Consider the following 22,046-nt stretch of genomic DNA (forward strand, 5'->3'; position numbering starts at 1 on the left):
AAATTAAATTATATTTAATGAAACAATTCAGAGGCTATTGAGAGATCATTTCAGTGAAGGGAATATTAGAATTTCAGAACTGAAAAGACTTGGAGCTTAGAATTCAACCCCTTCCATTTTGTAGATGAGAAAACTGAGGATTCAGAAAGCTGAGGTAACTTGCCTGATGTCAGAGAAAAAATAAATGATGAAGCTGGTTCCAGGAGCCATGTTCTTTCCAGAGAATGTGTTTTCATTAGATTTTAAATGTTCTACCTCTACTTTTTGAAATCCTTTTAGGGTTGTAGTCACAAAAGCATAACTTGATTTTGTAATATGGTTTAATAACGTTTGGTGTCACTCATGGCAGGACCTTTGATTAAAGATGCATCACAAAGCAGTCTGCTTCCTTCATGGTTGTTAAGACTTGAAAACACACTGAATGTGTTCTCAGTTTTCAAGTGTCAGTATATTTCAAGTTTCTCAATGGAAGTGAGTGAGTGAGTGAGTGAGTGAGTCCTTTGCCTTAACATCTTTAGTGGGAGCCTGAATCTAGTGTATCTTATGGGGGAGGCTGAAGACCTCCTCAGAGACATTACTTAAGAGGATGTGGAGTTCTGGAATGTATAATCAGAAAGGACTTCATGGGGAAATCTTTAGTGACTGCAAAGTGGTGACCGAAAGGGCAAACAGTACTAAGACATGATTATCCCATATGGTGGTAACGTTTTTTGGAACAAGTTTCTAACATTAAATTTGGAAGATTTAACATAAAAATCTGCATGTTCGGATCTCTTAAAAAATTGAATGATCTGCCAACCTTAGATGTGTGTAATAAAGACTGCTGCGGCTCATGGGAAGCTGGGCACAGGCTTTTCCCATTTACCAGTTCCCAGACCCAGAGAGATCAGGGTTGTTTGAATTTTGTTATTGTGTTTACACTCTGCCTTTTTTTCCAGTTAACAGGAAAGTGAAATTATTTTATACCCCAGAGTATCAAAATTAGGGAAACAAAGGACGAAAAGACATTTTTTGAGAATGTTTTGATCCTTTTTTCCAACATGTGTACAATAATCAGGGGACTCTTGATCTTTCTCTAAGGCAATTCTAGTTTTTCTCCAAGTGTCTGAAGCCTTTTTTACCCCATGACTGGACTGGTCCAGTTTGCCCAGGCTCACTTTGGGCAGCTTGTTCCCTCTTTGAGGTATCTGTGAATAGCTTTCCTTTTCCTTGGCAGCTTTTCTGTGGCCTGAACCCTGTCTTTTAGCTAAGGATTCTCATCCTGGTCTTCAGTTTTGCTCACTGGGCTTGAGCTGTGAATTCTCAAGCAATAAGAATGCATGTGTACGGTGTTTGGATTTTGATTTGCGGGTTCTCAAAAGTGATCAAGTCCTCAGGCTCGGTGCTTTTCCCCAGGCAGGGATTGACCTAATGTTTTTCTCTGGGCTCCTTTCATGAAGGCTTTTTATTTCAAGAAAAAATGAGCATATTTCTTTGGGAAAGTGAATTGTTGTGTGTCGTACTTGTTTAATAATTAAAATCCAAATGTGAAAATGTGACTACACGTCTACTTGCAAGTAGCTTCACTTAAGTTGTCTTTGGGCTCATTCCCTCTACAACCTTTGAAATATTTTCTGTTTTGTGTTGATACAGTGGTTGGAATGCTAGGATACAGAAATGTGGGTTACATGGGGAAAATCATTCCTTCTGAAATGTCTTATCTTTGACATTTCATGACATTTGCTTGAGCTACAGTTGTCAGCTCTGTAGCGATATAGACTAGTCCCATCTCCTAAGGTTTACTGACTTGGATTGATCAGTTTAGTGGACAAATAACCTTTAAAAACCAGAATATAGGCTTTACACAGTGTAAGTGTAGAGAGAGCAAATTTGCCCACTTGAGGTGAGACAAATTCTGTGGAAACTGGCATTCTTTGTTACCAGATTAAGCAAATCTACATTCCTTTTGGCATCCTATTTTCAGTGACTTTAGAATTTGTTTAATTTTATTCATTTATTTGGCTGTGCTGGGTATTCATTGCTGCATGGGCTTTTCTCTAGTTCTGCTGAGCGGTGTTGGGGGGTGGGGGGCGGCACTACTCTCCAGTTGTCTTGCATGGGCTTTTCATTGTGGCAGCTTGTCTTACTGCAGAGCACAGGCTCTATAGAGTTTTTGGGCTTCAGTAATTGTGGCATGTGGGCTCTGTAGTTGTGGCTCATGGGTTCTAGAGTGCTGGCTCAGTAGTGATGGTGCCAAGGGGCTTAGTTGCTCTGTGGCATGTGGGATCTTCCTGAACCAGGGATTGATCCCATGTCTCCTGCATTGGCAAGTGGATTCTTTATCACCCAGCCAACAGGGAAGCCTAGGTTCTAGAATTTTTGATGCTTACATAAGTCTTTGTGAAATGTTAGATGATGCTTGCAGTAATATTTTCAGCAATATCTAAAGCAGTCTTATCTATTTGTGCCTCAAGCATTCATTTAGGGAAGAGGATACAGACCGATGTTTTTATATTAAAGTTGTTAGGAGTGGACTAGTCACAGACACGTGCAGTTCTACTTTGTCCTGGTCATTATTCAAATATGAGATGTAGATGTCTGTTGTTATTCTGTAGAGGGTCTAGAACTGTGCTGTCTGATGAGATAGTCATTAGTGGCTATTTAACATTAAAATGAAATAAAAATTAAAAAAAAATCAGTTCTCAACTACATTAGCCATTTCAGGACGTCTCTCTCCTTCCTTGCCCCCCCGCCCCCCGCCCCTGCTTCCCCTCCCTCTCTCCTGCTACCGCTCCCTCTCTCCATCCCTTCCTTCTCTCTATCCCACATTCTTCCATTCAGTTTCCCTCTGTTCATTATCTCTCTTCTGCCTCGCATTTTTTCATTCTTCTTTGAGTATATGTATATATTTAAGAAATTATTTTTTTTTCTAAACCATATGAGAGTTAAGTTGTAGATATCATTCCCATTATGTGTAATAAGGACATAGCTACAATACGATGATGGGAATTTTCAAAATTTAACATTGATATATTACTATTATCTATTTCAGAATCCCTGATCAAATTATATCAGTTGTCTCAATTGTTTCTTATTCCTAGTGCAATTTTCAGTCCAGAATGACTGCATTTAGTTTTCATGTCTTTTTTTAGCCTCTTTTAATTTGGAAGTATTTCTCAGCCTCTTTGTTTTTCCTACCTTGACATTTTTGAAGACTGTAGCTAGTTACTTTATAGAATATCCATTACTTTGAGTTTGTCTGATGTTTCCTTTTGACAGGATTGGGGGTTATGTCACTTCGAAATACCACAGAAGGCAATGGTGTATCCTTCTTATTGCATTGTATTAGGAAGTACATGATGTCCATTTTTCCCATTATTACGGATATTTTTGTCACTTGGCTAAGGTGGTGTTTGCCAGGTTTCTGCTCTGCAGAGTTAAATACTTTATTTCCCCCTTGGTGATCTGTTGGTAATCTCTTGGGAGTTACTATGAGACTATGTAAATACTCAGTTTCCTTTTTATTTAAATTTATTTTTAATTGGAAGGTAATTGCTTTACGATGTTGTATTGGTTTCTGCTGTACAACAACAATGTGAATCAGTCATAAATATACATATATCCCTTTGCTCTTGAACTACCCCCCCTCCTCCCCAATCCCACTCCTCTAGGTTGGCACAGAGCACTGGGTTAATACTCAGTAAACTTTTCACCTGTTTGCTTTAGCATTCTTTGCTAATTCTTGAATATATTGTGAGGTTTCTTAAATGGTGATTTTTCTATATGTGTTACTCCTTCTCTATATGTTAGCTGATTTCCTATTATGGAAGAACTTTTCCTTCTTTGTTGGTGTTATCATGGATTCATTTAATTCAGTGGATCATAGTCTGTTTAATTTTCACACAAGCCCTCTAAAGATAGTGATAATCTTTTTTTTTAAGTAAATGATAGCCTTGTTTTATAAATGAGGAAACAAGTTCAAAGTGGTTGAGTGATGATCAAGCATGCCTTCTGATTATATTGTCCTCCTTGCACCTTGTAAAATAAAGATTCTACTTCTTTTATTACAAAAGCAACTTTCTAAATAGCTGTAATTTTATAAAATCAGAGAATACAATTGTGAAAAAAGAAAGTTAACACCACTCCTAATCCCCCAATCTTAAGATGTAACATCGTTGTTAATATTTTGGCTTATATATCCCACTGCAGTTATTCTTCATATTGTTTTTGAAATCTACTTTCTGTCTTCAGTAGTATGTATTTTGAACATTTTCTCATAAACCTCTACAACATTTTCTTTATTTTTAAGATGAGAAATTTCAGGTGTACCCAGCCACTTCACATGATCTCCATCTAGATTTAATAGTTATGAATATTTTTAAGTAATTTGTGGTCTCTCTGTGTATGTTTACTTTTGCTGAATTTGAAAGTTGCAGTCATCCTGACATTTGATTTCTAAAGATTTCAGTACACATCTCCTAAAAATAGTCCTTTTTCTATATAGTTGCAGTTCATTATCATACCTAAGAAAAAAAGAAAGAAAGTGAAAGTTAAAGTTGCTCAGTGTGTCTGACTCTTTGCCACCCCGTGGACTGTAGCCCACCAGGCTTCTCTGTCCACGGGATTCTCCAGGCAAGAATACTGGAGTGGGTTGCCATTTCCTTCTCCAGGGGATCTTCCCAACCCAGGGATCGAACCCAGGTCTCCTGCATTGCAGGCAGACGCTTTAACCCCTGAGCCACCAGGGAAGCCAGCTATGAAACTGAGCATTAATTCCATAATATAATTTAATTTTTTGTTGTTCAGTCGCCAAGTCGTGTCCAACTCTTTGCGACCCCAGGCATGCATTTCATACTGTCCTTGGGGTTCTCCAGGCAAGAATACTGGAGCTGGTTGCCATTTCCTCCTCCAATGAATATAATATTATAAAAATTTACCAGTTTTCCTACAAATGTCTTCTTAATAGCTTTTTGTTTCAAACCAGGATCCAAATGAGATATGTGTGTTGCATTAGATTCTTTTGTCTCCTGAGTCTTTTAGTCTAAATTATGTCCCACACCCCGATATTGACTTTTTGAAGAGTTAAGGCCACATTGTCTTGTAAGAATGCCTTATATTCCAATTGTCTGTTCCCTGGTGGTATTTAACATGCATCTGTATCCCTTATATACTTCTGTGAAATTCAGTTCAGGTTAGGGTTTTTTAACCTGCACTGAATATGGATTGGAAAAGTTTTGTCTTTGTTATTATTAATAGGAATTTATTATTAACAATAGAAAACAAACTCCAACTTCAGTTGAAGCTATAACTTCGTCCCAACAGGAGGAATCTCAGGGCTTTTCATACATGAAGTAATTGTAATCTATGTTGAAAAAGTGTGTGTTCATTATTACTTTGAAGTAGTTATCAGAATTCTTGACATCTTATTTAGTATGTTAATAAAGAGCATATATATGGCTTTTGATAGCTTAATCTCAATATATATGTTTCCTTTGTAATCTTTTGAATTGTATTTCATGCATTTAAAAAAAAATTCTGAGGAAGAGTCTGTAGCTGCACCGTGCAGTACTGAAGCCACTATCCACATGTGGCTACTGAGCTCTGGAAAGGTGACTTGTCTGAATGTAAATATGCCTTAAGTGTAAAACACATCCTAGATTTCCAACACTTAGTACTTTTAAACTATCTTATGTAATCAGTAATTTTAAAAAATCAGTTACATAATGAAATGATAATATTCTGGATATACTGTGTTAAATAAATATTATGAAATTAATTCATTAGTTTCTTTCTACTTTTTAATGTGGCTGCTAGAAAAATTTAAATTGCATAGGTGGCTTGTATTATATTTCTACCAGACAACATTAGTCTATAAGACTCACTAGACTGCTTAAGGGATCCATGCATTGAAAAAGGCTTAGAATCCCTATGCAGAGGCTTCATTAGACTCAGGTTAAATATTTAATTTTCATTTTTCTCTTGGACAATTAACTTTGCTCAGTTTATATAATACTGGGGCTCTTGAAAAACATCTGGAACTTTTTTTTTTTTTTTCATTAAGAATACTTTTTAGGGAATATAGGGCACTTCATATAGGGCACTTCACATGCCAAGGCATGGCATGTGAGGCATGTAATATCAGAGTTGCATTGTTAGCAATGCTAAATTTTGTTACTTAAGGAGATGGCCATTAGATCTCAGTGTTGTAAAGATATGTCTTGCCCCCTTTGTAATTATAGAAGTAAAACCTGTCAGGTGATTCTTTGGCACCTTACAAATAGTCTGTTCCCCAGTAGTCCATCACCTAATGGTGTTAATATCCATTGATAGTCCTAGTTTGAATCAGTTATTACATTGGGGTTTACAAAATGGTCATTTTTTAATTCTGTTGTACATTTATGGTACAGAAATTTTCTTCTCACCCCTTTCTTTCCTTTTGAGGATCCTTAGAGCTTCCCCTGTGGCTCAGAGGTAAAAAATCCACCTGCAGTGCAAGAGAACATGGGTTGGGTCAGGAAGATCCCCTGGGGGAAGGCATGGCGGCCCACTCCAGTATTCTTACCTGGAGAATCCCATGGACAGAGGAGCTTGGTGGCCTATGGTCCATAGGGTTGCAAAGAGTTGGACATAATTGAAGCGACTGACCATGCATGGTGATAGGATAGCTAATAGGCAGTTATAGTCATCTTTTTGATATTCAACTTTTGAATTTAGCCAGTGGAGCCCTTGGTTCTTATATCTTTTTAATATGCTCTTGTTAGTCATTGTGTCTTTCCTTGCTTTCTGCACGATAGGATATATCAGACCTGGAATATACCTTTTTTAAAAAAATTTTTTAAAAGGAATTAGTACTTAATAGAAATAAAGACCTGGGCAGTGAGAATACTATTATTTCTTCCTAAATTTTGTTACTGTAGTTTTTTAAGAGCAGCACAGTATCCCATTTTGTGATTGGTTCTGTGATTTATTTATTTAGTGGTATATTTTTTGAAATATAGGTAGTTTCCAGATTTTAATGACCATATATAGTGCTTTTGTAAACATCATTGTACCCAGGTTTGTCCATGGACCTTCATTTTTCCTTTAGAGTGAAAATCAAGAGGTAAAAATTCATAAGAACGCACCCTTTTAAGATTTGTATTTCTATGAACAGGTTGTTTAGTGTTTACCTCATCTACATACCTCACCTGTTTTTCTGTTTAATCTTTGAGGCACTGCTTTTAGAAGCAAACACCAACTGCTTGGTATTGTGGCTGAAGTCTTTTCCCTTAGTCTTAAAGCCTCTGTCTAATGGAAGTTTACCTTGACAGTGATACAGTGATACTTGACTAGGTGTGACCTGAAATTTCTTCAGGCTGTGAGTGATGATAGCTGTAGGTGCAGAAGACAGTAGATTGAAGTGTTAGGTTTTAATACAGTAAGATAAGATATTCTCTAAGAGTCCATCAGAAAATGAAGTGAGGTTTACTTTTTAGATAATAGTGTATTATAACCATTGCGGAATAAGACAAATCAGCATCTTCTGTATTAGCCTTCTTTTCCTCGAGCTTTTCATCCTGATTCTAGGTTAGTATGAAAAAACTGGAGGTAGAAGTGCCTTGGTGCCAGAGAAGCCCAAGGGGAAAAGCTCATGATTTGGGAATGCCTTCTTGTAGTACCCATAATGTTTGTAAACTCAAAATCTTATGTGTAAGAGGTTGTAAGAGTTACTGGGCCCTCATGTGCAGGCTGGTAAGAATTTCTTTCATCTTGTGGTGATTGTAACTTTCTTGGTGTAAAAAAGTCCTTGAGTAGGAGAAAATTTTTTATGTTTCATATGTGTGTTTGATATTTGCCTGACTGGCTGTTTCTCTTTCAGAAATGACTGCTGTCCACACAGGCAACATAAACTTCAAATGGGACCCCAAAAGTCTAGAGATCAGGACTCTGGCAGTTGAAAGACTGTTAGAGCCTCTTGTTACCCAGGTAAGAATCTGCAAACAAATACATAGTTGTTATATGGTTCCATAATAGTAGGCCTGGGTAATAAACACAGGGCAAAGTTGTTTAGTTCAAAGCCTTAATTTGAGTGGTTGAGTTTAGGCTGATAGTAATGAGACAGTTTGGCTTCTAATTTTTTATTAATAATTAATTATGTGTGGATTAATAATTAAATATTTATGTGTGGATTCATTTAGCCTTTTAGAAATATATTTGATGCCATTTTCTTCAGTCTTGATTGGCAGTAATAGGGGCTAGTGGTATGCAGTGCACACCACTTAATACTTAAAAGTATTTCTAAGAAAGATAGGATATGGAACCTTGACTATTAAGTCTGTTCACCCTGCTTAATACAACTTTTGTTGTCCAGGATCAGTTAGAAGGTCATTTAATTTGAGAGCGTAGGTTTGGTATGTTCTGTTACAAATACAAATATCACAGTGTGATGCCATTTCATTAAAGTGTTAGCAACTTGCTGTGCACATGTAGCATTTTGGCACGTGTATGTGTCTGTGTGTGAGTGTGAGGGAGACAGACATTGTACTCGAGCACAAAAATGAGAGGTAGTGGCATGGTTGCAGTCACCATCTGCAGTGATTTTGGAGCTCAAGAAAATAAATATTTTAAATATAAATATAAAATAAATATTTTAAAATTATAAGTAAATTATTTTCTTGGGCTCCAGAATTCATTGTTAACCCCTTTCTGAACTTCTTGATGACATAATAGAGACATGTAATTTGTTTATTGTTAGTTTTTAATCTGTAAAATGAAGCTTAAAAACCTAATGATCATGTTTGAGAAATTAAAATATTAATTATAAATCTTAACTTACATATTGAGATAGCTAAATTATTTTGGAAACTAAATATGGCGTATCATTGCTGAATATTTTAAAATATGGAGAGAATTTATCTTACTTGTTAATACTTACTAGACTCATAAATGTGATGTTTCATTTTACTATGAGTAATTTATTCTTGCTATCTGTAAAGATGTTACTCTTAGTGTGTTTTTTTGTTTTTTTTTTTCTTTTAATTTTAGTTGGCTACAGTTTAATTTTCAAAATTGAAACTTTTAGGTTACAACCTTGGTAAACACCAATAGCAAGGGGCCCTCTAATAAGAAGAGAGGTCGTTCTAAGAAGGCCCATGTTTTGGCTGCATCTGTTGAACAAGCAACTGAGAATTTCTTGGAGAAGGGGGATAAAATTGCAAAGGAGAGTCAGTTTCTCAAGGAGGAGCTTGTGGCTGCTGTAGAAGATGTTCGAAAACAAGGTAGGTCAATACCACTTTTTGTATGGGGAGAGCCAGGCTTTTCTAGAAAAATAATCCTTGAAGGTGACTTTGTGGTCAATATTTTCATTCTTATATATTGCCAGTTGCTCAGGTAACTACAAATATTCACTTATTGGAAATGTATTAAGTTGTACTGGCTTAAGCTTTAATCAGGAGTGATTAACGAACATCTTTTTTGGAGAATCTGAATCCAGTTCTCTCCAATGTTCTAAGTAATAGTTGTAGGAATGTTGTAACACAATTTGATGGGAAATATATGGGGCAGGCTATGGTTTTTCCTGTGGTCATGTATGGATGTGAGAGTTGGACTGTGAAGAAGGCTGAGCGCCAAAGAATTGATGCTTTTGAACTGTGGTGTTGGAGAAGACTCCTGAGAGTCCCTTGGACTGCAAGGAGATCCAACCAGTCCATTCTGAAGGAGATCAGCCCTGGGATTTCTTTGGAAGGAATGACGCTGAAGCTGAAACTCCAGTACTTTGGCCACCTCATGCGAAGAGTTGACTCATTGGAAAAGACCCTGATGCTGGGAGGGATTGGGGCAGGATGAGAAGGGGATGCCAGAGGAGGAGATGGCTGGATGGCATCACTGATTCGATGGACGTGAGTCTGGGTGAACTCCGGGAGTTGGTGATGGACAGGGAGGCCTGGCGTGCTGCGATTCATGGGGTCGCAAAGAGTCAGACACGACTGAGCAACTGAACTGAACTGATATGGGGCAGAAGTTTATCTTTTATCCTGGGTAATATGTGTTAATTTGTGCTAAAGATACAGGGGTGATAAAATAGAAAAGTGTTTAGCAATTCTGAAAATAATCTAGACAGTGTCTCTTTCTGTCAGACTGATAGGTTAAATCAGCCATGCATATTTGCACTGGCTTGAGTTTAAAATAATTTAAATGAGAGTTTAAAGGAAACATGTTTTTTTTTTTTTTTAGGAAACATGTTTTGGGAAACTCAGAAGTAATAAGAAGTGAAATGGTAACCCACAGTTTACCAGTGGTTACTGTTAGAAAGAGTGCCATCACTATGATGCAATAATCATGATAAGAAGACTTTATTTACTTAAAAAATTTATTTTATATTGGAGTGTAGTTGATTAACAATGTTAGTTTCATGTGTACAGCAAAGTGATTCAGTTATACATGTATCTTTTTTTAATTCTTTTTCCATTTAGGTTATTACAGAATATTGAACGGAGCTCCTTGTGCTTTATAGTAGGTCCTTTTTGCTTATCTAGATAAGAGGACTTTAAATCTGAAAGAATAACTTCTTGACCTGTAATTTTTTGTTAAACTTCTGGTCTAGCAGGAGGACTTCAACAAAAACATAGGTTTGGTTTTGTTTTTTTTTTAGGGCTGTTGGCTATCAGCTAAGGTGAACTGACTCCCATGCTCTGTGCATGTGCTCTACTGGTCTTTGGGAGAGCCTCAGTGGCCTTCTGGCTGACAGCAGCATACATAGTCCATTGGACTCTTAAGTCAGATTCATCCCTGTGACAGTACCCAAAAAGGGCAAGGCATTAAATGGAGATGCTGTCTCCTATTGTTCTGAGTTTGTGAATACATATTTCTAATACTGAAAATGGTGAGATTACTTAAGTTGCATAATCCTAGCTGAGTGGATGTGTTAGTTTTCTCTGGCTGCCATAGTAAATGACTACTAATTTGGTAACTTAGAACAACAGAAATTTATTTTTTTGGCATTCTGGAGGCTAGATATCTGAAATCAAGGTGTCAGCAGGATTCATTCTTGGGGCCTTAGTTGAAGACTGTTCCATGTTCTTTCCTAGCTTCTGCTTTTTGCTGGCAGTCCTTGGTGTTCCTTGACAGGTAGACAGGTCCCTCCAATATCTGGCTTTTTTTGTCACATGGTACTCTCCATGTATCTGTGTTGCCAAGTTCCCTCTTAAGAGGATGTTAGTCATTGAATTGGGGTCCACTCTAGTCCAGGATGACCTCATCTTAATTTGGTTATATCTACAAGGACCCTGTATCTAAATAAAGCCACATTCACAGATTCTGGGAGGATCTAAATTTTGGAGGGATACTGTTCAACCTGGCAGAGTGAATTTTGATTGAATTTAAAGTGATTTAATTGTCTGATTCAGGACCATTTTTGAGCTTTTTTGTTGAGGAAATCAGGATGACTGTTATTTCTCTGCCCTCTGTGAGAAAGTTTTGCTTCCTTGGTCTTCTTGCTTCCCCTAATGAAACTCACAGTATTAACAGGTGAATTTGGTCAAGTGCTTATGGGTCTACAGAGACATTTATTTTCAAAATACGTTGAATTGTAACAAATAACTTTTTCCCCCTACTATATATGTTCCTTGTTCCAGAAGTTACTCTGATACACATCTGTAGCAATTGTGATATAATACACCCTCCCACCTCCCAAGCACAGCCCCACCCCTCCCAATTGTGAATGCACATCTAAATTTCAGTTTCTGTTATTATTGTTTGTATCTGAGAAAATTTTTTATGTGGCACTGAATCATAAATGCTATCTGTTCCGGTACAACTTTGCAATTATTTTTGATCTGTTCATGATCTAGTCTCCATAATTTTCCTTCTCCTTGCAGGAAAACAAAACAGAACTAAAACTAAAGCAAATGTATAACTGCCTCCCATCACTGTTACTGTGTCAGATGTGAAAAACTGGAGTGCTTTGCCTTTCTTCTGTTGGCTTACTTTTTTCTTTGGTGAATGTTAACAAATAGTGATACCGTCTCTCTCCTATGACAAATAGAACAAAATACATGGTATGATAATGGTTAAGCACAGATTCTTGAGTCAACCAAACCTTGTAGGTTATGTTGTTGAAGCTGTTTACTCATCATTTGAAACCCTGAAGTGATGTTAATATATGAAGATTCTTTTAACACCTTTTCCTTTAAAAATGAGGCCTAACTTTGACTTTCTTGAATATGTGTTGTACTTAGAGACTCTTACTTAGTTCTGTAAAGAAATAGAATGTGGTGTGGAAGTTACACTATCTACTTTCAAAGCAAAGTCGTAAGGAGAATGTTGTGTTTTCCTATCTCTTTCTCATGGATTATTGACTCCAGGGGAAGCTGGCTAGGTTATGAGGACACTCAGGAGGTCTTGTGGAGAGGAGCTGATGTCTCTTGTACCAGTTTACCAAGCATGTAACCAGGCCACCTTAGAAGATCATCCAACTACAGTTAAGTTTCAGATGATGGCAGCCCCAACCAACCCTGAATTCCTGACCCACAGAAAACTTGGGGAGATAATAAATGTTTAAGATACTTACTTGGGGGTAATTTATTGGGCAGGAATATATAATTAATACAAAAACCTTTCCCAGGCCTGCTTTCAGCAATCCTGAGCACTTATGGAAAACTCGGACCTAACTGCTCTGAATTTTACTGGTATATAAAATGTAATTACAATTTATCAAGAACTCCATGGTGGATTGACTAATGAAGTAGAGTTCTTTGCATTTCAAGTCTGTTGCTTATCCACTGGAACATCCTTTAATTGCTGAAGGATGTATAAAAAGATGTTTTTGTTCTGAATCAGTGTGGGCTACTGTCATCCAGTACAAGTTGGCCAAGTAGTAAGGATTTTAGACCGTATTGGCGATAAGGTTTTTCTTAACACTATTGAGTTCAGCAGTTGTGTTGGGAAAGCAGCTATTCAGTGTAAAAACAAACGGGCATGGCTATATTCCAGTAAAACTTATTTATGAAAATGGTGGATTGGCTAGATTTGACCCACAGGCCATAGTTAGCTGACCTCTAATCTAGGGTTAAAGATGTGAGCTTACTGTCTTCGAATAAATAGTTGATTTATGTTCTTATTTATAATGCTTTTGAGCCAAAAATTGAACCTTCTATATCTTTTGAGCTTGTATAAGCCCTGTCTGTGCTCTTCTGTGCAATCATTAATAATCAGAGACTTGAATGTATGCAGTTTTTCAGCATAACTTAATTTTCTTTTTGTATTTGCCCCTGATTACATGAATAATAAACACAAACATTTGTGAGGACACTAAAACCTTATCATAACACTGTCAGTGGGTAAAACATACACATACATAAATGCAGGGTTGCTTTACCTCAAGACCAGGTGAGTCTCCTGTGGTGGATGGGAGCCAGTTATTAATTGAATGGCCTGCAAACCCCTGTGAAACAGGGGTTTTGTTGTACTGCTTGTCAGCCCAAATTAGTTGTTAACTACCTGATATGGGCTGAAGCTTACATGTGTCTCTTAGAGATAATGTTTTTTGGGGACCCTGCCCACCCTCACATTTCCCACTCTGATTAGGTCATTCTTACCTTTATACTTTTTCTTCCTAGCTCTTGGCACAGTGATAGTTAAAGAGCTAGTTACCTTCCCCTCTTAGGCTCTAGCAGCATAGGTTCTATGATGGTCTGGCAATTGTTTTCTGTGGCAGCTATCATGGTGCCTGTCTATGATAGGCACTTAAATGTTTGAGGAAGGTAATTGACTATGTTCTCCAAGAAGTATGTGAGAAAAGGTGTTTTCTTAAAAATTAAGATATTTTCGCCCCAGTGCCAAATGTAAGTACTGGGATACTGGTGGAGAATCTTACCTTTAAAAAAAAAAAAAGAGATAATTCACTTAACACAAAATTCACCATTTTAAAATGTATATATTTCAGTGGTTTTTAGTATATTCACCAAGTTGTACAGGTTTACCATTATTTAATTCCAGAACATTTTCACCACTCCCAAAATAAATCTCATACCCATTAGCAGCCTTTCCTTATACATACATACTTTAACAATACCTGTGTGTTGCTAAGAGTATCTAAAAGTATTTCATGGATACTTGAATAGGGCTCTGATGAGAAAAAGAGGGCTCTTAACTGGTTAGGGGACATCCAAGAGGCAGAGATGGGAAAGCCTAATTGACACTTGTTTGAAAAGGGGGGAGACTTTTAAAAAGGAGGACCAGTGATGATGATAATAAATAGGAAGTTAAGTGATGAGGAATGGTTTCTACTAGAACAGTGTTGTTTAATCCATTAGTTACAATTTACAGTAGATCTCAAAGGCCAAGAACAGAGACTTGCCGCTGCATCAGTAACTTCTTCCTTACAGCTCATGGGCATTTCTGGGTGAATGAGGGAGACGGTCCCAAGAGTCTCAGGTGCACCTTTGTGTATTCTCATATTCTCACACCGCTTCTAAAGATACTCTTCTCAGCAAAGGGGTAGATGATTGGTGAGCTGCAGGTTCACAACAGTGGATTTCCTGGGGAGAAGCTTGTGTTAGGCCAGAGTGGGGAAAGGGCTGGGTGACTATGTGCGGTCTCTTGTGAAGAGAGACTATTTTGGGGAATTCCCTGGAGGGTCATTGGTTAGGACTCTGTGCTTCCACTGTAGGGGGCCTGGGTTTGATTCCTGGTCAAGAAACTAGGATTGAGCATGTAGTGCAGAGTGGCCAAAATAATATTAAAAAAGGAGAGAGAGACTGTCTTCTAGCAGACAGGAGGCTGTTTTTACTGTTTTTTTGTCTTGGAGCTTATAATCAGGACATATGGACATAAAAAATTAATAGCATGAGTAGCATGCAAAGAATGGAATGGAATAAGAATGTACGCATGGGATTAGAAAAGCTTCCTGAAGGTGTACTGGATCTTGAAAGGTAAAAGAAGGGAGGGAGAAAAAGTCATTCAGGTAAGAAAAGCAGCAGACAAAGCAAGATGTGCACAGGGAACCGTGAAGGCTCTGACTGGAGAGGAGTGCTGGGAGGAGAGGTTGGATACAAAAGAGCTTGGAGCTAGGTTTTAGAGGGTGGCTTGGAATGCCAAGTGAAGAAGGGAGAACTATCAGGGAAATGATACCAAGTTAGAGAGTTCTGTGGCTGGAATAGGTCTCCCAGGTTCAGGTTCCCATACATTTAAATATATCTAGTGACACAGGACTTGCACCTCTGGAAGCAGCTTTTTCCAACATGGCTTTGTGTTTATTTTTAACGCCTTTATCTTCTTAAATTAAACTGAAATATGTCTCCTTAACTTTGTTCCTGTTTTAAGAAGTTCTACCATCTGGATAACATGGACTATGAAAAGAAGTGGTGTTTAGGGAAGATTAGTTTCTCAGGTGTGTACAGGAAGCCTTAAAGGGGTTGGGGGAGAGCCTGGAGGCTGGACTAACAGTCAGGAAACCATTGGGGTCGGGGGAGGTGAGATGTGCTGTTAAGGAAGGGACTGCTGCGACAGATCATGGAAAGGGAGAATTGGCCAGTTGTCATGCGGTCATGCGGTTGCCAAGAGTTGGACACGACTTAGCAACTAAGCGCACGCACACATGCATGCAGGTTTACTGCCAGCTTGGCCTGTATAGATGGCTGCTCTTTATAGATAAAGCTGAGGGACCTGGTATGTGAAAAATTAAAATATCTTCCTCAGACATTAATCACTTAGGGTATATATTGAGGCAGTGTGTGCTACTAAAAACTCCAGGTGAATTACCTAACATTAACATACTCTCATCAACTTAGAGCCACTCAGATTTTGCTGTGCAGTCTTCTGTCAAATGAAAAATTCTGTTACATTGTTTGCTTCAGTGTTTATTTACACTAATAAAAAGTTAAGTAACCGATTTTTTTTTTTAACTTTTAATTTTGATTAACAGGGAGTTGCAAATATAGTATAGAGTAGTCCAGTATACCATTTACCCAGTTTCCCTCAGTGGTTACATTTTATGGAACTATAGTACTATATCAGCAGCAGGAAATTGACATTGGCAGAGCAATTCTCTGGTTTTAACTTGTGAAGATTTGTACAACCACCTCTGCAAACAATATATACAACTATTCCATCACCACAAAGCTCTCCCTCTTGATACCTGTTATAGTTATACCCATGTTGCTTACATTCCCCATCATCCCTCACCCTTGGCATCTAATCTGTCTCCATCTCTAATTCTGTCATTTCAAGAATATTGTATAAATGGAATCATACAATGTATGATCTTTTGAGATTGGCTTTCCCCACCCCCCCCCAACACACACACACACACACACACACACACAGACACACACACACACATACAACTCAACATGCTGCCCTTGAGAGCCCTCCAATGTAGCTTTTTAATTACAGGCAGGTATACTGTGAGTACTCCGTGATGTGGATGTAGCCTGTCTTTTCACCCTCTTAACAGATCTAAGTTTTAAGTAGCATACTAAGTTTTTAATTTTGGTGAAGTCCAATTTATTGATCCCCCTCTCCCAATGTATGGATCATGCTTTTGGTGTCATGTCTAAGAATTCTTTAACAAGCTTTATTTAGCTCATGAAGATTTTCTCCTATTTTCTTTTAGAAATTCTATGTTTTACTTTTAACTCTTGGGCTCATTTTGGATTATTTTTGTATAGCATATGAGGTTTAGGTTGAGTTCTTTTTTCCTTTGTGAACATCTAGTTGTTCCAGTATCATTTGTTGAAAAGAATATTTCAATGAGCTGCTTTTGCACCCTGTTAGAAATCAGTCAGCTGGGGAAAAAAAATCAGTCAGGCTGTACTTGTGTGGGATTATTTCTGGGTTCTCTATTTTCTATTATCTATGTGTCTATCCCTCAGCCAATGCTCACAATCTTTATTGCTGTAGTTATGAGTCTCAAAATTGGGTTGAGTGATTTCTCCCTCTTTATTCTTTTTCTAAATTGTTTTAGCTATTCTAGTGTTTTTTTTTTTTTTTGCTTTTCCACATAAATCTTAGATAATCTTGTCTATAGAAAATCTGGGATTTTGATAGGGATTACATTAAACTTTGGGGAGAGTCAACATTTTTACTCTGAGTCTTTTATGAACAAAATACATTTTCATCTATTTAGATCTTTTTAAAATTTCTTTCATTGGTGTTTAGCAGCAGGTATATACAATACACATATCCTCTGTATTTTGTTAGATTTACATTTTGGGGGGGTTATTATAGTCTTTATTTAGTTTTCTGTTTCTTTTTAATTCCTTGGCTACATATATGCATTTTATTTCTAGCTTATACCATTTTACTGTTTTCTTTTAAAAATTTTAAACTAATTACAGGCATTATTTTTATGATTTACTATAACCTTGGTATTTATAATCTTTAAAACTATATACTTTCTATTGTATCATTTCCCTATTATTGGACTTAGTTATTTTTATGTTTTTGATATAAAAATAATGTTGTAAGTGAACCCTATATGTATAATGTTTTCCCTTTAAAAAAAATTTGTATCTTTAAGATATATTTCCTGGAGTAGGAATATAGGGGCACAGATCTTTTAAAAAAACATTAAGAGTATATAAAGAAAGAAAGACTATAAAGAAAGCTGAGTGCCGAAGAATTGATGCTTTTGAACTGTGGTGTTGGAGACTCTTGAGAGTCCCTTGGACTGCAAGGAGATCCAACCAGTCCATCCTAAAGGAAATCAGTCCTGAATATTTATTGGAAGGACTGATGCTGAAGCTCCAGTACTTTGGCCACCTGATGCAAAGAGCTGACGCATTTGAAGAGACCTTGACGCTGGGAAAGATTGAAGAGGGGAGGATAAGGGGACGACAGAGGATGAGATGGTTGGATGGCATCACTGACATGATGGACATGAGTTTGAGTAGGTTCCGGGAGTTGGTGATGGACAGGGAAGCCTGGCGTGCTGCAGTCCATGGAGTCGGACTGCAAAGAGTCGGACGCAACTGAGCAACTGAACTGAACTGAAGAGTATATATTTACATTATATATAGCAAAGTATACAGATTGGTGTACAGTTTGGAGGAGTTTCCAATATATGTGTACTCATCTAACCATTCAGAAAGTTTTCTCAGGGACTTAGATTTTAGGACTTCAAAATGTTCTAAATTGTTCTCTAGTAGGGCTTCCAGGTGGCACTAGTGGTAAAGAACGCACCTACCAATGCAGGAGACGTAACAGACATGGGTTCGATCCCTGGGTCGGGAAGATCCCCTGGAGGAGGCCATGGCAACCCACTCCAGTATTCTTGAATCCCATAGACAGAGGAGCCTGGTGGGCTACAGTTCATAGGGTCACAAAGAGTCAGACTCAACTGAAACGACTTAGCACAGCCCAGCATATATGGGGTTATATCTGTCTATATTGCTTAATATTCATATAACCTCACCCATTACAAGATACAGAAACTCAACTCAAACTTGTTTAAACAAAAAGGGACTTTTGGGGTCTTTGTTGTTGTTGAGTTGCTAAATTGTGTCTGACTCTGCAACACCATGGACTGTAGCCCTCCAGGCTCCTCTGTCCATGCAGTTTCCCAGGCAAGAATACTGGGGTGGGTTGCCATTTCCTTCTCCAGGGGATCTTCTGACCCAGGGATTGAACCTGTGTCTCCTGCTTGGCAGGTGGATTCTTTACCACTGAGCCACCTGGGAAATTCTTACGAGTTTTAGTTTGGCAATTCCAGCAGTAGATCCAGAGTTCAAGCATAGCCAGATACGACTGACTGCAAGGATGCATGACTTTCTTCCATCAAATTTGTCTCCTTGTGTTTACCTCTATTTCCATATATACATATTGGATAAGATGCCCACCTCTAGTTGGAAGTGGTCATACTAGTTTTTTCATCCCAGCAGATAAAACTTTTCTTAGTGTTTATATCTTAGTCATGGAGAGGACTGGTTAGCTTTGCTTTGGTCATGTTCAGCACTGAAACACTTCCTACTGCCAAAGGAGATTATTTAGCATGTTCACCCCAGGACACAAGGAATGTGGGAGCTCCCCGTTCTCCAAAGGAACACAGAATATAATAATAATATGATGTTTAATGAAAACAAATTATCCTTCTTGAAAAGTAATGGGATAGTCCATTAATATTTTTTGCTGTCTTTAGAGGTGTAAAATGCTACTTTCTTTTTTAAAATTTGCATTATTTGCAGTAATTGATGTTGACCATTTCTTTGTGTTTATGAATATATGTGAAACATAATGGTGCTTGTGAGAGTCTCTAGGGCAGTGATAAGTATTTATAAATGATAGTGCTCCTTTGCAGATTTGTTGAATCCCTGTTATTTTTCTTATTGATTTGAATTCTGCCAGGTTTTCAAAAATTGAGATTTGGCTTATTGGCCCGGAGATGCTAATCTTCTAGGTTTCTCATCGCTAGTCTATTGGTATGCAGAGGTAGCATTAACTTGGAGTTGAGAATCAAAACGTGATTGTGTCTGTCTGTAGTGATTTTAATGGTGGGACCTGATTTATGGTAGTCCTTGAAAAGGTGGTTGAGTTCTGTTGAATAGACCAAAGACTGCAGCTAAATCCATGGCTCTTACTGCCTCACAGACTATTTGTTTTGATTTTTGTTCCATGACTGCCTTGCTACTAAGGTCACCTCTCATGTATGTGTTATTATTCACATGGTGAACAACATGAAAATATCTAGATAATTCACTGTAATAATCCTCTCCAGTATTATCTGTCTAATATTGGAAAAACATTTAATAGTAACACCTACATACCCCTTCTCTACATGGATAGAAGGTGAAAATAAGTAAATTTTTTTACTAAATGTCTTTGTTCAGTAAACAGAAAGCAGACATTTTAATGTTTGGCTTATAGTTTTCCACCTTTTGTGTCTGTTTATGTTAGGCAGTATTTGTGTTAAGATTTTTTTGGAGACTTTTCCAGTTCTGGTTTTGGGATCATAATTCCTTTTCAGGTAAACTTTGATTATAATGCAAGCCCATTATCCTTGAGTAGAAGGACTTTAGCTTATGAGAACAGTCAGTGTTGTTCAGTACTTAGTTGCATTTGTTATAGGAACTGTCTTTTCTGTAGAACGTGTTTTGTCACTTAGAGCAAGAAAGCAGTGTTTATTGGTCTTCTAAAACAATAGTTAAAGCTGTTGAGTTTACCACTTTCTTGTGATTTAGCAGTTATAGTTCATTGGTGACTTGGACTTGTTGCACAAAATGTCTTCTTAGCTTTTTTAAATCTTGAAAGTACAGAATTACTTGATAAAATTGTCTTTTAAGGACATTGTCATAAAGAAGGGATAGGCAGTGAGGGTTTTAAATTGGTACTAAGAGATATTCTTTTATTTATCATAGTAATTATGTAGTGAAATTGAGGACAGAGAGGTCTTCTTCCTTGTTATGTGTGTGAATGATTTGTATAAAGGGAGAAAATGGTATATACATATGGAGAAATGCGTGTGCACCCACAGGTATATGTGTGTGAGTGTACCTGTGTGTGTGTGTATTTATTTTATTGTAAATCTTGGCAAGGCAGTTTTAGGGAAAATAATGATGTATTTTATCCCCGACAAAAGAATATTGAGCACAAGCTGTCAGGCTCTTGAGGCATAATTTTCTCCCTGGCAACTGACTAGTCAGATTGAAGGAGGTGAAAATTGGTCTCCTGTCCAGTGCAGATGTTGACAGCTTTAGACTGATGTACCCACATCTAATATAGGCAGCCTGCAAGATAGATGTTAAAAGGCAGATGTGATCAGGACAAAGCAGCTGTCAGTGACTGTTTCGAGTAGGATTTGAGAGGTAGACAGGAGACAGAGTGAAGTCTGGGCTTGCTAAGTTCATGATGTGAAGACTTGAAACATAGCTTCAAGGAGCTTTGTGTGGGTGTGTGAGAGAGACTGCATTTTAATTTGTCTGGTGCTGTTAGTGTGGTTTTATTCAGGTTGGATCATGAGCTGGATCTTATACATGGGCTCTTTAATTTTTCACAGGAGAAAAATGACAAGTATTACTACCCTGGAATATTGAGTACGGGCTTCAAAAAGTGTTAATGATGCTATGGAAAAGCAATAGCAGAGAAACATTTAACATTTTGAAAAAGATTAAATTTAAGTTAATTAGGTTTCCAGATTAGTGTAATCAGTTTCTTCATTAAACTTAACAAGAAATCTGCTGATTTTTCTCATACTCTTGCTTTAAGTTCTGCCTTCTCATTTGTTATCCCGTCTTTTCCCCTTGCTATCTCAGTAGATTTTTCATCCTGTTTTCACTGCTTATTTTTCTGGATGTCTCTTTGTGTGTGATCCTGTGATGGCTGTATCTGTTGTTTAAAGGGCTACCAATTCCTACCCTTCATATGTTCCTGAGGACTGTGATTAATTTAAAACTTGTTCATTATTGACCCCTGTTCCTCTACTCTATTTAATCCATTTTCTGTTGCTGTTCATTTAACTTGAGCAGGAAAAGCAAAATATAAATTCCAAAAAATCATTAACTGGTTGTCATCCAAGTGTTTTATGTCTTAAAGTTATCTGTTTGACTTAAATGGTAAGCCTTTGAGGGTGAAGGCTGTATTTTCTTGCATTTGGGATGTGTTAGGGATGCTGTCCACCCCTGGATCACTGTTTTGTGTGAGCATGTGCTATCGCAGAGACTTGGGTTCCGGTGTAGCCATCTTGAGAGTGAGGAAAGGAGAGGGAAGTTATTAAATTCTAATGTTTCCTGTCATTTTGAAATTGCTCCTCCCCTTTTTTAAAGTCTTGCTGCTGCTGCTGCTGCTGCTACGTCGCTTCAGTCGTGTCCGACTCTCTGCGACCCCAGAGACGGCAGCCCACCAGGCTCTCCCGTCCCTGGGATTCTCCAGGCAAGAACACTGGAGTGGGTTGCCATTTCCTTCTCCAATGCATGAAAGTGAAAAGTAAAAGTGAAGTCGCTCAGTCGTGTCCGACTCTCAGCGACCCCATGGACTGCAGCCTACCAGGCTCCTCCGTCCATGGGATTTTCCAGGCAAGAGTACTGGAGTGGGTTGCTATTGCCTTCTCCAAAGTCTTGTTAAACTCACAAAAATAATAGTACTAACCAGGATAATAA

The 22,046-nt window shown here is 37.7% G+C and overlaps 1 protein-coding gene across 5 annotated transcripts in view; it reads left to right on the plus strand.

The window, feature by feature from the left end:
• CTNNA1 (catenin alpha 1) overlaps window positions 1–22,046 on the plus strand; it is a 343,160-nt gene that overhangs the window by 181,216 nt on the left and 139,898 nt on the right. For all 5 annotated transcript variants that reach the window (XM_061424652.1, XM_061424653.1, XM_061424649.1 and 2 more), the window contains 2 exons: window positions 7,838–7,944; window positions 9,041–9,236. In XM_061424652.1, coding sequence (XP_061280636.1) covers window positions 7,840–7,944; window positions 9,041–9,236 — 301 coding nt within the window. In that variant the 5' untranslated portion in view covers window positions 7,838–7,839. The remainder of the gene's footprint in view (window positions 1–7,837; window positions 7,945–9,040; window positions 9,237–22,046) is intronic.

This window comes from Bos javanicus, chromosome 7, assembly GCF_032452875.1.
Source record: "Bos javanicus breed banteng chromosome 7, ARS-OSU_banteng_1.0, whole genome shotgun sequence".
NCBI lineage: Eukaryota > Metazoa > Chordata > Mammalia > Artiodactyla > Bovidae > Bos > Bos javanicus.